General features: G+C 41.8%; 2 protein-coding genes across 7 annotated transcripts in view; both read right to left on the reverse strand.

Annotated features, from left to right (window-relative positions):
• The window catches only part of LOC118125707 (electrogenic sodium bicarbonate cotransporter 1), a 33,800-nt gene extending 24,463 nt beyond the window's left edge, over window positions 1–9,337 (reverse strand). For 5 of the 6 annotated variants that reach the window (XM_035184605.2, XM_035184602.2, XM_035184606.2 and 2 more), the window contains exons 1-3: window positions 8,955–9,337; window positions 3,385–3,458; window positions 1,701–1,865 (exon numbers count right to left, since the gene is read on the reverse strand). In XM_035184605.2, the coding sequence (XP_035040496.1) occupies window positions 1,701–1,865; window positions 3,385–3,458; window positions 8,955–8,974 (259 nt within the window). In that variant the 5' untranslated portion in view covers window positions 8,975–9,337. The remainder of the gene's footprint in view (window positions 1–1,700; window positions 1,866–3,384; window positions 3,459–8,954) is intronic. The other variant, XM_035184607.2, reaches the window with a different exon arrangement.
• Window positions 9,338–10,769: 1,432 nt separating this feature from the next.
• Window positions 10,770–16,938, reverse strand: dck (deoxycytidine kinase). Its single transcript, XM_035184608.2, has 7 exons — window positions 16,619–16,938; window positions 16,221–16,336; window positions 13,447–13,640; window positions 13,056–13,203; window positions 12,769–12,884; window positions 12,305–12,404; window positions 10,770–11,078 (listed from the first exon to the last, which is right to left on the reverse strand). Exons 1-7 carry the CDS (start codon window positions 16,743–16,745, stop codon window positions 11,052–11,054), a joined length of 828 nt encoding a protein of 275 aa, XP_035040499.1. The 5' UTR covers window positions 16,746–16,938; the 3' UTR covers window positions 10,770–11,051.
• Window positions 16,939–17,527: the final 589 nt, after the last annotated feature.

Here is a 17,527-nt window from a genome sequence, read left to right on the forward strand (position 1 = left end):
GCCTTTAGGGAAGTGGAAGATCTTTTTCCAAATCAGAGGCCACAACTTTCACAGAGGGGCCAACATTCATGCACAATTCCTGATTCAGTAAGGTTCACATTTAAGTAATTCTTTGTTTACTGTTAGCTCCATTTTGAAAATTGTTCAAGCACATTTTGTACTTTAAAAAAGTTCTGAAAATGAGAACAAATGTCATTCATTGTTAGAAAGTGACTTTTTTTTTAATTTTACTTATAAAGGATGACTGACAGTGGGTACTTTAGGGGCTAGTGCCCCCCTGGCCCCGCCCCTGGATCTGCCCCTGCTATAGGGGGAACTCCGAATCATCATCTTTTAGTTTTTTTTAAATGAGGATGTTGCTCAAATCTTTACTTCTGATGCATCACCTCACATGTGTCATGATGCTGGAAAAGCTAAGACGCAAATATGTCGGCGGCTCTACATATTTGACCAGAGCTTTATTTGAACTTGATGATCCATTTCAAAATAACACTGGAAATACAAGTTCATTGACACCCTGAGTTTAGCGTGATCCCACAGCAGCCTTCTGGTAAAGTACGCGCTGCGGCTGTCATTGTCCACACACGCCCTGATGGAGGTAAATCCCCCTCTTCCCTTCCGCTCATTCCCATCTTCCAGCTCCATTTTGATACCATAATGGTTACTTCCACCAAGGATGAGCTCAGGTGTAAATACACCCCCCCCCATTGTGTGAATTCCACAATACTGATAATTGTATGTCTTGTAAACAGCTTTTAACCGGACTGAAATGTTTGGAGCTCTTAAAAAAAAAAAACACCCAAGAAGATTGTGTGGTGCTATAGATCATCATCATCAAGGTTACAGCACGGAGAGCCCCACACAATTAAATAGACAAATGGGTTTCCTAACACTTTCCCACCTGTTTACACATTAGAAACATCTTTTCTTGTCCATCCAGGAGACATATGGGCTAAACTGACCTATATCTGAAGACTCTCTGGGAATTATAATTTCTCCTCCTCTAGAAAATGACCGTGGGATTAAAGGTTTCTTCCATGCCTCTTTTCTAAGCTTCAGTATAAGGAGAGACATCTGGTGTGTTTTCTCTTACAGCAGGATGAAGACCTCAGGGACTGATAACAATCTTAAATGTGCATTTTGCATCTGACATTCATTGAATCCTGCGTTGGCACTCCAGTTATTCCACAAAATGAATTACTCTTCCCCAGCATTGAGGTTGTTTTTCTTAGGCCTACTTGCAGTGCGGAAACATCCTCATCTATTTGTGTGCGACATCTTGAATGTCTGTTTTGCTCCCCCTTCCCATCTACCTGGTTTTTAGCGCCTTTCCCACAAATCCCACAAAGAAGTGCTAATCATCGAGGTGCCGGATAATACCCCTCTTGTATTTACTTTACACACTACAAACCCAATCCAGTGTCATTTTCAGATTAGTGCTCAACATGTTCCCATTCCCTCGCTCCATTAATTCTGTTGAGTGTAGGTTTCTGCCAGACAATTTATTTTCCTGAGCTTTCTTGGCCGTTGCCCCTCCCTGCTCTGAATCACCACCTCCCAAGCACTGGGCTGTGATTTGTAGAGCGCTGCTTGATCTAAACCGGCATCTCAAGAGGTTTATCTATTCATAATGTGGCTCCCATAAATTGTACTCTGCACAGTGGAAACTTCTGCAGAATTTCACCGTTTATTTAACTCACTGAGCGGTTTGAGGATGTTGACGGTGGATTCGTCTGCGGTCTCTCCATCCGACTTGTATCCCTCCGCTCGTTCCCGCTTCTCCTTGTGACTCGACTTGCGTCTGTGTCGCCTCCTCCGCTGGTAGCTCTTGGGAACATGAACGCCGATGTACACAGTGTGGTGACCTGACACAACACGGGGGAATCACAGGTCAGATTACACTCAGTGAAAAGGGAAATCTCATTAATCCTAAACTGCATCGCCACTGGCAGAACAAAAACAATGAGGGACTGGTTGATCCGCTGTGATTCAGTGTGAAATGTTTGCTTTTCATAAGACTCATCTTTTTGGTGATGAAACCATTTGACAATAGGAAACTTTGTTGCTCATCTCCCAATCAGGCATAGATAGCTTGTTGTCAGTCACATTGCAAAATTGCACGAATGCCAACGGCTTCCGACAATCGCAGCTCATACAGGAAATGATGAGTTAAATTCTCCAGGAAGTAATTACAGACACAGAAACCTCTCCCTGCTGGGATTGACAGACCACATTGGTGTTGAAGCAACATTGGATTTTTCCATTTAACCACGCATTCCACACACAGGTCTTCTGGGCAGTGTTGGGGGGCTTTAGTTCTAAAATCTATTCCACTCATGTTATTTTGGGGGTATTCCATAAGATTTTATTTCCTTTGCAATAGTTAAACCCCTTCAAGGCACCGACTCAGGTCTCAGAGACAGATTAGTGATCTGTCTCTGAGACCTGAGTCCCCACTCAGTCAGGGGGGGGTAGTGACAACAAAGGTGAATTCTGAAGACTTTAAAAAGTAATCCCTTTATGTAGTATATGGATTTTAAGACTGGAACCATGTTCCTTTAAATACAAATTTGAGATATGGCTTTAAGCAGAACCTAACGTGTAATCCTTCCACTTTATCTTATGTGTTTTAGTTTATTTGCATGTTGTGTTATAATGTATTTTAGATCATGGGCTGTTTGCTTGTTTTTAAATTGGATGTAGTGTTTTAATCTTGGGTTTATTGTACAGTTAGTTGGATGTTATTGCACATGAGCTATCCAAAGATGTTTGTAATTATACAAGTCATTTTATTTCAGCTTGCTTTTTAAAACTGGCTATAGGGACAACAGGGAAAATGAGCCTGTACAGCTAACTCCGGCCCATTACAGTGTTTACTCTGTTGATTAATGAGCCTTGTCACAATAAATAAATTCCAATTGCATCTATTTAACTCGCACATTTTGTTGTTGCGTGTATTGCAACACTGCTTTGTGGGCTTTCATGACATCTGTCGCGCGTCCCTGTGGTCAGTCTCGCTTCCTCAACTAAACTAAGATTCAGCAGGCGTGCAAATGACGAGGCACATTCCCATGCAGCCGAGCACAGCTCCTTGCGACTGCAACACACAAACAGCTTGACACAAGGCCAAAAACCCTCTGACGTGATTCTCTTTGTGTGCAACCTTAAGTGTTCGTTTGTGAAATATGTGACAGTCTCACTAAATGCACGTGGGCGTCTCCAGATGAATTGTTTTGTGGCTTTCGCACTGGACAGGATTAGAACACTTGAAGACACATCTTCCGGCACAGAAATGTCGAACTAAACTGGACATTGTGAATCTTTGATAAAAAGCGAGAACACTTGGGCAGACAAAGGGATCAAATATATTAAGGATAATGTTACCTTCCACTTCCCCTTCATCGCAGACATGTTTGACAAAGGAAGCCCCTCTGTCCAACACTGCTTCATCCTCCATTCTACAAGAAAAAAGGGAGAAAAAAAAACATTTAAATAAGAGAAGCAAGTTTACAAATATACGAGTCAAACAAAACTATTTACTTTCACTAATCATATTATTATTTATTAGTATTGTTTTTGGCTTCTCTCTAGATGAGCAGACTGTGAAATAGGATCAGATAGTGGGAAGCAGTTATGGGTTGTTAAAATGAAAATGCTTGTCCTCCATTTGTACATATTGTCATGAATAAACTTTAAACCAAACAGAAGAAATGACAAATTTCTTAAGGATAAATTAATCTTTATGAGTCCGTTTAAGAGATGATATTCAATAATATTAATTATCAACTGTCATATTTTCTTAGTTTATCATGTGTTCAAAATGGTCTTCATTTAAATCCTACTTCAAATTGCTCTCCATTAAAACACACTCCAGATAATGAGCCCTATTCAGAAACGTGTTATTCTGAAAAGCAATTTCTCTTATTCTGGACCAGTCGACATTTACTTGGGGCTTAAAAACTAAAAAAGGACAATACACATGTTACAGTAAGAACAATATCAATACAAGTCATTTCTGGACTTCAAATATCACACTCTATTTTAATGTCTGAATCCAATATTTTGTACAAATATATTGGACGCAGAATGGTTTAAAAACATGTTTTATTGCATAGCAATGCTTTGAAATCAGTTTTCCTAACACGCTGTTAAGTGCATTAGCATTTCTGGTGGTGGGGCCCTCACCCACACACGACCAAAGTGTCACCTGCTCCTCCACCTACACTGCTGAACACATGACTGCACATCAAAAGAAAGCTTATTCCTTCAGTGAGCACATGTATAAATTACACAGCTCCTTCAATAACTGTAAGATGAACCTTCAATATCAAATCATAGTTAAATGACAGTCACACTGGTTCTTCTAGTTCACAAACACAAGACTTCATTGTTTACTTTGAGGTCCCAAGGCCACATGATGCGGAGTTTCCTCTGATCATCGAGCCCAAATCTTCCTGGAAGGCTGGGGGGTAAAGTGGCTCCTCCAGTCCAGCAAAGTGTGGAGTAACCCAGGGAATTAAATTTGTTTTTTTTAAGCCTCAACATACGGGAAACTCCAATCCACACACACACAAACACGTAATGCAGGTATAAAAGGAAACAACACGCCTAGTTCTAGAGAAACTGAGGCAAGCAAACTACGGTTCCAGGAAAAAACTTTTAGTTCTCAATGAATTCAGTTGAATTCTTAAAAGCTAAGTCATGTGTATATATGTAGTACACACAATTTGCATATGCACGTACATATGGAAATGCATTTTGTATATGTATACTTTGGCTGCACAATATATCAAATGTATCGTCATCGCAATAACAGGCGTGATATACAAGAATCGCAAAAGACTGCGATAAATGGTGTTCCACGTGCCATGAATTCACACTCTGCATGTCAATATATTTGGCCAATCAAATGGAGCCCTGCTGCCCTAGATAATAAATTAAAGATATTCAGATCATTGACGAGTTTTTCCATCAATGAATCATAGTCGGAACCTCTAAGACAATTCATTCTTTCAGACTGTTCTGAGAAAAAGTGTTTCAGTAACTAATTCGAAACTCATCCGTCACAGCTAATTTGACCAACCACTTCATGGGAATATTTCTTGTAAAACTACAAAAACATAAATGTTTGATTTCGGATGCGAATCAAGAATGTTAAATTGTTAATAAACATCTGAACAGTTTCAATTTGCTACTGAACAATCCCCAAGTGAGGTCCACACAGTCCCAACAAATTTGGGGATGGGAGCAGTGTACACAAACCACTAAATAAACAAAGTCAGGAAGGATACAACTTGTTCCTCTGCTTGCACTAAGAGCTCATCTGAATTTCCCCAGTGGATACGGTATCTGGCCTTGAGAGAGATAGGAGGTAGCCTATCTAGCTGATAGCAGACCTAATGTGGATGCCACCGGCCTGAGATCAAGTGAGTGATGACGGGTGGCTGGGCCTCGCGCCAACATTTACATGCAATAGTAATACTGTGATTAGCCTCTGTAGCCTCCTTTTGTGGCCCATTGTTGCTTACGAAAAAAGAGGTCAAGTTCCCACACGGCGCCATCGCTCGACTCCAGATTTCTTGCGTGTTGTGGTTGTACGCTGTGTTTCTTTTCCTCCAGGACAGAGTGTACAGAAAAATAACCACCAATTTCAGGGAGCTGCCTTTGTTACGCAGTTTTCTGCTTGGAGCCCATGTATCACAGGGACGGCGGTTCAGGGAACGAAGAAGAGGAACAGCCAAAAGTATGAAAACAAATAGGAGTTATTTTAATCCTTTCTTACACAAACATTGTGTATTTAGTATTTTGGGAGAATCTTAGATATGTGGGAAGCTTTCCAGGGAGGCAGCCCGGTCTAGTAGCATTTACCTCTGCAACAGGTGAAGTGTGGGGTGTGTGTGTGTGTGTGTGTGTGGGCCGGTCATGTAACAGAGAGGTCTTCAGAAAACTGCCGGCCACACTGAAGAGCAAAGGAAGCTCATGTTGCAGGTTTAGTGCTGCTACAGCACCATGTTAATCAATCCAAGCATTAAACTGGTAGTGGAGTTCAAGAAGAACGGCTGACTGGTTCGGATCAACAGAAGCAGTTTGGTGAAAAGAGGACAAGTAACATTATTATTACTACCATCTTCAGCATTCGCCTGCAAAGTCCAAGTGACTTACGCTTCATTTAAAAATCAGGTAGCTGCAGGCAAAACAGAGGATAAATCTATGTCTTGTGTATGAAAGCAGACAGCAGATAAGATCCTGTGACTCTGCGTTCACGTCATTGTAAATGCCGGAAATCGTCTTGATCTTTTTTCATTTCCTGCTATGACTTCCAACTGTGTGATTAATTAAAAAAAAAAGAAAATCAAAAGCTGGGTGAGGGTCACAGCAACCAGCTGCAGCCATCTTGCGCTGGGCGAACAACTTCACTGCTTCTTGGTGACCTCATGAAGAGTGGATAAACCTGTCGGTGCGTGAGGAGCCTGCGGGATCAGCTGCCCGGGGATCAGGGATCATCGCCATCTCTTTACAGAGTGACGCACCCAATCCCACCAGACCAGGTGCCCTCAGCGCAGGCAGAGAAACAAGCAGAACTGTGGTGTTTTATGAACATTAAAGTGCATCCCCCACATCAAGGTATCAGATATTAAAACACCTGAAGGCTGCAAAAGTAGCAGTGAGAACATTCTTAGTCACCCGTGATGGAGAGGGACCAGAGGCTTGGGTCAGATTGAAGTCAGATACTTACAATAGACCAAAATGTGAATAATAATATCTTTGTTTTATAGCACATGTCAAGGTACCCAAGGCCGCGTTACAGAACGAGGAGATAATAAAAATAAAACAAACCAAGCACAGGAAAATAATATTAGAAAAGGAAAATAAAAAGGTGGAAATGTTTAATGAAATGTTAAAAAGCCAAAGTATTGAAAACACCATTGAAACCTCTCTAACTATGCTTATTGTATGGTTCTCATTTGAGTGACGACAGTGCAATATTTTCTCTCACACACACACACACACACACACACACACACACACACACACACACACACACACACACACACACACACACACACACACACACACACACACACACACACACACACACACACACACACACACACACACACACACACACACACACCTTTCAAGTCCACAGGAGGTGAGTGATACTGAAAGGATAAAAAAAAAAACTATACACATCTATTTTGAACAAGTAATTTGTTATTTTAGAGCTACAACCAAACACAATTTTAATAAAAGACAACATGTATGCTGAAGGGTAAAGAAGATCATTTTAGAAAGGTTCGGCTAATGCGTATATATTGTTGGGTCTGTGGCACGGCTTTGTATTTGAAACGTGTCCAAAACAAATCAATCTAATCACACTCTAAACGGTCATTTGATTTGTTTTTGGCTGCTGTACCACGTTTATCGTTTTTTCCTGTTTGTTGTGTGCATGTCTGTTTGTTTTATTATTTGAATTAATGCTTCCTCTTCCTCTTAGCTGACCTTAACTCTAAGTTCTGTAAGTGTTAGTGGTTTGTATTAGGCACTGGTTACCTTTGCATACACATGTTCTACAGCTTCTGTTAAAAGTAAAAAAAATGTATCAAAACACAGATTATAAAAACTAATTTGAATCATCAAATCTTTCATCATTTGTTCTATAAAAACACCTCAGAAAACGGTGATACAGATTCGGAGAATGAAAAGTGACCCTGAAAAGGCCACAGCCAACACACGTTGGGTGTAACTTGCTTTTACTTGAAAGTAATGGCACTACATAGTTTATAGGTTTACATATCAGGTTGTGTAATGGGTTTTAAGAAGCAGGTCAGACAGAGGTAACGAATGACACATGCCGTATGCCTGGCATTGTTTATCGTTTATGCAATTACTGAACAGGTCAGGTACACCTTAACTTCTGGAATTTCCTCGGAAAAGGGACGGGGGTGAAATTGATGGCTGTGTGATTGCATAGTGCACTGAAGATTTCCAGTCAGCACACAGGAAGAGTCATCCAAGCAAAAGTATCCGGCACCAAAAAAGAAGAGGCATTTCCCCATTGCAACTCTCATTGCACAACAACACTGGAGACCAATGAGGAATAAACCTGCGTCTTCACAGTTTCTGTTGACATTGAGGAGAGAAAACTGTGGGTTACACCTCATTACTGAGTTGGATGGGGGTGAAAGTGTGACTGCACTGCACCCCCCAACCCCACCCAGTGCATGTTCTTGATTTGATACAGACTGTAATCTGACTCATTCACACACTGGCTGCATGTGAGGCTCACAAAGAAAACTGACGTGTTTCTGCTGCTTATCAGAGGAAATGGAAATGGTTCCAGACACGTACATTTCCGTGTTGTACCCGTGCAGGCATTGCGCAGCGTGGACGCACACGCTGCCCCACGTTGGATATGGATTTCTGGGGGTGTCCGCTCATTGACCACATGGTCTGTGAGGCGCGCACACACACACACACACACACACTTTATTCGCGCCAGACACTTGAGAGACTCGGTCTCCAGCACTTGGCCTCTGCGCCCTGCGTCTCTCTAATCGATACTGACAGGTTCGTGGAAAAAAAAAAAAGATTACCGAGCCGAGGAGCCAGCAGCGGCTCGTCCAGCCAAGAGTGGAGCTCACATGAATCAAACAAATCCCAACGTGATAAGGAGCAAAACAAACAAATAGGCTGTAGATGTTTGAGATAACGTGCGAGTGAACCACTAAACCAAGATGTGCCACCGATTTACGCACAGAAAGCCCTCCAATGGAAACTGTGAACGTGTCCAGCTCCAGATTAATTGGTGAATGGAACTCACCTGGAGCCGTCACCCTTCCACCTGGCCAGGAAGCGGCCATACGGCGGGGACTGCAACCCGCAAGGTAAAGTTTCCTCGCGGAGCTGCCTGTTGCGTTAAACAAGGAAAGTTGGAGAGGTCGTGAACTTACTTGTTCTTCTCGGAACTCATGGTGACGCACGGACGACCAGCCTGGACTCCTGCGGTCCTCCTGCTCCCTTCAGGTCACCTCTTGTAGTCGGGTGCTCGGAGAGATCGTCACCTATTCTCGAGCCGTGGCGCTTAGCGACTGAGCCAAAGTTGCCAAAGAGGAGTCGCGGCAGGAGTTTTGTGTCTTCCTCTCGCAGGACTTGACTTCTTGGGACTCCACGGATCGAGTGTCACGCGTGAGGCGCGCTCCTCATGTCGGGCTGGACTCGCTCAGGTTGTGCCACGGTCACATCCCGGGGTGGAAACGTCAGGGTTCCGTGTCTCGGTGGAAGCGTGCGCGGAGACTCTGAGAGCTCAGCGTGTCCCTCTCCATATTTAAAGTGCCATCCCTCCTCCTGCGTGACGACACCAGGAGGAGGAGGGTGTCTGAGGGGGAAATGAAGAACAGCTTCACAGATGAGAATTCTAACATTCATTTCATTATAATATTTAGTATAATTGCACATCCATAAATCTGGAATGGCTGATAATGTCCCCAATTTCACAGGATTTCTATCTGAAAGAATACTCGTGCAGTGTCCATTGTAAACCTGCCTGTTTGGAATTGGCTGTTCTGTGTTAATGCTCTGGAGCTACTTTATAATTATTGCTTGTCATTAGTGAGTCCTCATCAAACAGTTCTACGATATACTGTCACTTTTATATTGTGTGTGTGCAGAGCTTTTTATAGACAGTCTATGGTGCAGAGTGAAGTTAGAAAAACTTTGCTTTCATCCCACCTGGTTTATTTGCAGTGAAGATTCAGTTCTCAGGCTGAAGGCACACTCCCTTCTACCGAGCCCTGGTTGCCATTTTTAATTCATTTTTAAAAAATATTAATATTGAACTTTTCACGTGTCCAACTCGCACCAAACACGGCACTGCAATTTCTCGGGTAATTTACATAACACATGCCAAGTGTGAGGTCAATAAGATCAACAGTTCGTGAGATATGCGTTGCACATACACAGACGTTTTGTGGAATAAGTAGGTAGATGAAGCCTCTCCAACTAATAGACAATGAAAAAGTAACAAAACTATCCAAATGTACAATCAACTTTACAATGAGCTATAATAAAGTGTCCCCCCCCCCCTTTTTTCTTTTCTCTTATATTTATGTTAATATTTTTGACAAATTGTATGCATGTACTTTTTTTGTTGTTTCTAATCAATATTCATTTATCTCCATTACTGTTTAACTGTACTGTTCCTTAAAATGGTTATTTCTGTGTTGAGCACATATCTGTAGTGTTTGTGTATATACACACACATTTGTAAATGTTTCAGAGAGTTAGGGTACAACACTTCAGCTTGTGAAATCTCTATTTTTGCATCTTGAAAAGGCGAATTCAAAATACAAATAACAAAACATTAATGCCTAAAGCAACTTTTGTTTGTATTCAGGTGTAAATTCCACATCCAACAAGTATAACAGCAAATCATGTTGTGCATCATATTCACCTGACACTTGAGTTTGTGTATGGAGGGTACACGCAGAGCTTGAACATGCACTGTGGTTATTTGTCAAACTCACACCGCACCAAAGAGCCTTGAAGCTTTACCTGCTATAGTGCCTTCTCATCTCAGTAATTATAAGGCATTAAAAGTGAAAATTAAAGCACCTATTTCAGGGAGCTTACTGCGAATCCCATTGGAACTACCTGGTAAAGCTCAGCAGACAAAAATAGCTGACTGTGAGGACTAGCGCCACCTGCCGGACAGAACTCACTTTCACAGGAGCTACACGTCACCAGGACACATGAGGAAACCCAAACGCTTAGAATAAGTACAAGGTTTATTGTCAAGACACCAAAGAACAAAAGAAACGCACATACATTCTCATTTACACACACACACACACTAAAATTGATAAATACACAACATATGTAAAAAACATAAAAGCCATTAATGAATTTTAAAAAAATGCAACAGGCTAGATCATATTTAATGATTCTATACAGAGAATGGAAACAAAAGAAAGTCAGTGTTAATGCATTTCATTGCTTTAAAAATAATTCCACTGTTTCTTCCTCCGGCCCCAATCTGTTGATTTCCATCTTCACAACGTGCTCAGGAACTCTTTCACCTGAAAAAGAATGACAACAGGAAAACTGTTTAACAAACATCACAGTCTAAATTTCCTTTGTGTAGTTCATCCTGGGTGACACGCACCCCAAAACAAGACTGTTTATATCAATTGTGAAAAGCTGTGTGTGTCTGTGCCTGGTTCCCTTTGTTGCTAATGACATTTGAACGGGAGTGAAATCTTAAAAAGCACCCGTGTTTACCTTTAACATGAAACTGCTACATAAGCAGTTCTTCAGGCCTCATTACCAAAAGTGAAACCGAGGTGCATGCAGGTGTGTGGGTGTGGGTGTGTGGGTGTGGGTGTGGGTGGGTGTGTGTGTTTCAGTATCAGAACAATCCATCGGATCTGCATCTCCACAGACATATGATAAATACTTTGATATGAGCTTATACTTAACCCCAAAACAACAATATACACATGTTCCACACTCAGTCACAATATAATAACATTTGGTTACGAGCTAGTGTCCTAAATTTAAGTACAAATATAATGAGAAAAAGTATGAAAAGTAAACATACAGTCACTGCAAAAATCTTAACTAGATACTAGATAGAAAAATCTGTATTTCCACACTGGCAATTTTTACACCTAAATAACAAATATGAATATATATGCAAATGCTGGTGTTATATCAAATACCATTTAGATTATTATTTCTAAGGCATTAGAAATTAATGTTGCAGCAGTTGGAGATGGAGCTAATTTTTTTTTACCACTTCAGAGATGGCTGGTTTTATGTAAAGCAAAGTTTTTTTAAACATTTTTGTTTTTGTGTTGTTTAATGGGTTGTCTGTAAAGGATCCCTTCTCCAGGATCCCTGAAGTCCAGTAAAAAGACCTGTTCTCCACCTGGAGGAATCGGGTGGTCCAGAAAGCAAAAAGAATCACAAGCCATCACGATCCTGTGCTCTCGAGGGAAGTTTCTGTCACGCCCACAGCCCGGCTCTATGATGTGCCAGCTCGTAAAACAAATCGTAACTCCAACTCCTTCATTCCTTCTGCTATCAGGCTACTGGTCACTGGTATGTTGGCTCGTTGACGTCCGATTGTGGCTCCTAATTGATCTATTCTTGTTTATTTACATGAATGGGTTAGACGGTGTAACCAATTTCACTGCTGGGATTAATAAAGTTGTGTGAATCTGATGGAATATGTGACTTGAGAGAAATACTGAAGCATTACACGACCATTTCAGATCTTTAAAAAGGCTTCAGTGTCACTCACCTTTTCCATCATGTCAGCACTCTTGTTGTCATTTCCCTTAAATTCTTCATTCACATCTATGGTCAAGACCGGAACATCATTGAGATAGTCAAACTCCATACTGTGGAGGCCAGAGAGGAACAGGGACATCGTGTTAATTCATATCCAGGAAACAGCATCCATACTTCGTATCGAATATCTTTAAAACATTTGTGCACGCAAAACCAAATAAACTACTTATTTATGGCCTCATCTATTTCTTAAACAAATTCATGCAGCAGCCACAGATCACATGGACCTAAAACTAGTTCAGTGTCCGAGCTGCCGTCAGATTATTGCATGAATGTGGTCTCTCCTTCAGATAATCAATGTGGTGAAACAAAATATTCTACAGGGCTTCTATAAACACAAATACATCTGCTGTTCTCAGACGTGCATTCACTCTCTGGTGCAAATACATCATGAAAGCCCATGTGTTTGGTCACCTCATGGTCTTGTGCTGCAGCCAGCTCTCGTGCTTGAAGTGGAGCTTCTCCAGATACTCCAGTGGGATTTCTTGCTCCTCTTCTCGGCCTCTCCGGTGCAGGCGCTCTAAACATTTCTAACACACACACACAAAAAAAAAAGGAAATTGCTTGCATCTTACATCAGTTCCCTAAATCCTCTCTTCTGGCCTCATGTGAGCTCAGGAGAGGAAAACAGCCATTATCAACAACAGCCTTATAACGGGATGTGCTCGAATAACAAAGCAGCTGTGAGGAGGGGGGGGTACCTCAGGTGACGCTCTCAGGTAGATGATACCATCCAGCTCGATGTGCTTGCCAAACTGGCTGTGCAGCCAGCCGTGCCAGTCCTGGTACACAGACCACTCCGTCTCATTCAGACACTCGCTCTCGTAGAGGTTGGCAGCAAAGATGTACCTGAGACATCAGCAGGACAGCAGAAGGATTTTAAAAAACTTATTATCATTAAAATAGGTCCATAGCAGAGACTGAGCAGTTTTAAGGACACCAAGTGGAAATTGTGTACACTTTGCACGACTGTTGATCATCAACAAACCTAATGAACGCACATAGTGAGTGCATTGGGTGTCTCAGATGACAAACAGTAGATCAAGTACGTTATTCGGAGATTCTGATATTCCTCATTTCCGTCGCTGATACCTGTCACTGTAGATGGAGCGCTCGAAGAACTGCACAGGATTCTCCGCTTCCCGCAGCTTCCCATTGGCCGACTTCATCTGGGCACGCACCCTGCTGATACAGGCGTAGTTCTGGAACGTGTAGGCCCACCTCTCGGGCTTCTGGTACATCAACTGCAGTATGTTCCCGCCGCTCTTCTGCGATGTGCTCAGCTCCTAGTATAGCAAATTAAAAAATATTTAGTTGAATTCTATTTTTCCTCGTGAACTGAGAAGGGTGAACAAATCTGCTGTAGTCACTGTTTGATGTCCACAATCACAATGAATTTGACATTCATGTTCCAAGTCATAAGTTCACTATATTACAAGTGCATTGGTAAAGTTGACATTTTCCATTATTTACAGTGGCTGCTTAATATCTACAGACTAAGCTGTAGGAACAACAAACACAATCTTACCTGACATTTTAGATAAGTACTCGCCATTATTTCTCACTGACATTACCATGATCACAGAGAGTTCAAAAGTGTTCGACAGTTCAAGAGTTCAACTGAGCAATTTTTTAAAATACCACAGATATTTAAATACCCATTTCCTGGTCATAAAAGTCAGAATGACAGCAAGCCAGAAGGGACAAAAATAGTATACGGCAAGTGTTTCTGTCAGTACATCACAGCTAAGACGCAGCAAAACTTGACAAATGGATCAATTAAAAAATATATAATAATAATTAATGTGGGTTTTTTAAGTTAGATTTGACATTTGCCCTTTGTGAGTGGATGACATTATGGGGAAAAAACTCCTACATGTACAATCTCCAGTCCCACAAAACGCTTCCATACCTTTACTTTATGAAATTCAAGTCACAGTTTTATATTCTCCAACTTTATTATATTTTGTATGATACAGATGATTTAAAAATATAGATATAATTGTAAGCTTGCGAGAAGAAACAGCCATTTTCCACAACAGCATTATAGTATATAGATATATAAATATTAAGATATTTTCCTGTCGAGGGAGTTGAAAAATTAAATTTTTAGACAAAGCACTTCTACCATAAAAGCAAGCAGACGTCTCTAACAGACTTCAACATAATGCTGTGCATCTTTTGATTACTCTTCAAAAATGCAACAAATTCAAGTGTTATCATCATCAAGGATCAGGGATTATTAAAACATTAAATAATATAAAGCAAGAACCCGAATGACCTGCTAATCGTTAGAGCTACAGTGACAGTGATACTGAAAATATGGGCGTGTTGAACCATTGAAAATAAGTCAGTGAGGGTGAGGCTGCAGCTGTGTGGGACGTTAGAGATGTTTGCCACGATGATGGCATGTTCATCTGTCCATAGTGGGACCATCTGTTGCCCTGTGTGTGTGTGCGCGTGCGCGGTATAACGGTGACCGGTGCAGACAAGTACAGATGGCAGCTGCACTCTAAATACAGATGAACACTCTCCCCAATATCTCAACCTGTGAAGTGTGTGTGTGTGTGTGTGTGTGCGTGCTGAGGAGGATCATCATATATTTGACATATACATCGGTTAAGCAATCTTTAAAACATACCAAGGCAATAACCAAATAACCTGATCATTGTTGTCACCTGATGTAAAACTACTTTCAGCAGTACTTAATGTGGATCATTATTTATTTATTTTTTAAAACTGGAGGAGCATTGTTGTGTTATGTGTATTGTATGTGACATCTACATACTAATTTCACAAATGTCTGTCTTTCTGTGGAACCGTTCATCTTATCGGCTTCACACTGTGCATCCGTATTGTAAAGTGGAGGGTTGTGCCGGGTTTGGTGCAATTTGAACACGCGATACGTTCAATATTCATTAAAAAAAAAAAGCGTCCGATTTCACTTTATGAAAAACATTGACGAAAAAAACCTTCACTGCAGATAAACCGGGTGGGATGAACACAAAGTTGTCCAACTTCACTCTGAGACATGGACTGTTTATAAAAAAAAACTCTGCACACAAACAATAACAAGTGACAGTGTATTGTAGAAGTGTTTGAGGGGGACTCACTAGGACAAGAAATAGATCTGAAGCAGCTCCGGAGCATTAGGACCAGAGAACAGACAGACATGGACCAGAGGACAGACAGACATGGACCAGAGAACAGACAGACATGGACCAGAGAACAGACAGACACGGACCAGAGAACAGACAGACATGGACCAGAGAACAGACAGACATAGATCAGAGAACAGACAGACATGGACCAGAGGACAGACAACATGACACGGACCAGAGAACAGACAGACATGGACCAGAGAACAGACAGACATGGACCAGAGAACAGACAGACATGGACCAGAGAACAGACAGACACGGACCAGAGAACAGACAGACATGGACCAGAGAACAGACAGACATGGACCAGAGAACAGACAGACATGGACCAGAGGACAGACAGACAAGGACCAAAGAACAGACAGACATGGACCAGAGAACAGACAGACATGGACACCACCGCCAGAGACACAACTACCAGAGAACAGACAGACAAGGACCAGAGAACAGACAGACATGGACCAGAGAACAGACAGACACGGACCAGAGGACAGACAGACATGGACCAGAGACAGACAGACATGGACCAAAGAACAGACAGACATGGACCAGAGAACAGACAGACATGACAAGACAGACAGACATGGACCAGAGAACAGACAGACACAGATCAGAGAACAGACAGACACGGACCAGAGGACAGACAGACACGGATCAGACACTGCACTTTGTTGTGATGGTTGAGAACAACGACGCTGTAAATACCTCGAAGTCACTGCCGCCTGTTTGGACGTTGCACCACCTGGCGATGGGCTCTGGTACTACCTCCCAGTCCGCGCTCTCCTGCTCCAAAAAGCGCAAAAAGGTGGATTTGCCCGCCGCTGAAACACACACACGGTGCGCAGCGGTCAGCCACATTACACAGGACACACACACACACAGTCACATACAGGCATCATGGAGGATGAGAGGCTGCTGCTTTGGGAAAGGAAGGGGAAGCAGTTTGGCGATTGGCGGCAAATGTTTACAAATCGGGAAGCAACTGGATAAATGAGCAGTGACAGCCTGGGGTCAGTAGGTTTTACGCACAGAGACACAGTCTGACGTCCCACCTGCTGCTCAAGCTTTAACGTTAGATTCAAACATGTAATTTCGCTTCTCACCGATATTTCCCTCCACCGAGATCCGCCTGATCCGTTTCTCCATCGAGTCGTTCATCGAGTCGTTCGTCGACTCGTCCGTCGACTCGTTCGTCGAGTCCGGGCAGCGTCTCTTCGGGGTCAAAGACATTTTGTGTGATAACCGCGTCTTGTTGCTCGGGAGAAGTGAGACGGAGCAGCTGCGGGAGGATAAGGCTCCTGGTTTTTTAAAGTTTGGCGGCCACAGACGTCAGGAAGCGGCGGTTTGACCACGTGTGTTCCCGCCTGGTCCCCGCCCAGGAAGCAGCTGCAAGACACACACAAAGACACACACACACACACACACAAAGACACACACACACACACACAGACACACACACACACACACACACGCAGTCACACATGCACACACCGCAGTAACAATAACATCCCTTTTAAGGCCTCCAGTCAGTGTTTCCCGGCCGTAAAAAAGAAACAACAAAAATACAAATATGTATCAAGTATCCTTTGTAAGGTTTCTGGGATACAAATATACTATATTGTTGAAAAATGTATTTGAGAAACAAATTAAATGTATTATTATTATTTATGTTTTTATTTTTAGTGAGTCTTTTTGCCATTCTTTTGTATCTCTCTTTTAATCCTTTACAAAGTGTATTTGAGTTCCATGATAAGTGCTATAAAAATAAAATGTGTTATTTATGTTTTTATCTTAAGTCATTCTTTTAGTCATTCTTTTTTATCTCTTATAATCCTTGTTAAATTTCTTTTAGTTTTTCAGAAGTGTACTGAAGATACCATGAGCTCGATGACTGAGAATTGAGAAACAGATTTCTCTTTTATTTACTTAAAAAGTGCTACACATATTCATACGTATATTATGTATACGTATAGTTGAAATCTTTTCATCTTCAATTCAGTTACAGATAGAAA

Source organism: Hippoglossus stenolepis, chromosome 18 (genome assembly GCF_022539355.2).
Source record: "Hippoglossus stenolepis isolate QCI-W04-F060 chromosome 18, HSTE1.2, whole genome shotgun sequence".
Lineage (NCBI taxonomy): Eukaryota > Metazoa > Chordata > Actinopteri > Pleuronectiformes > Pleuronectidae > Hippoglossus > Hippoglossus stenolepis.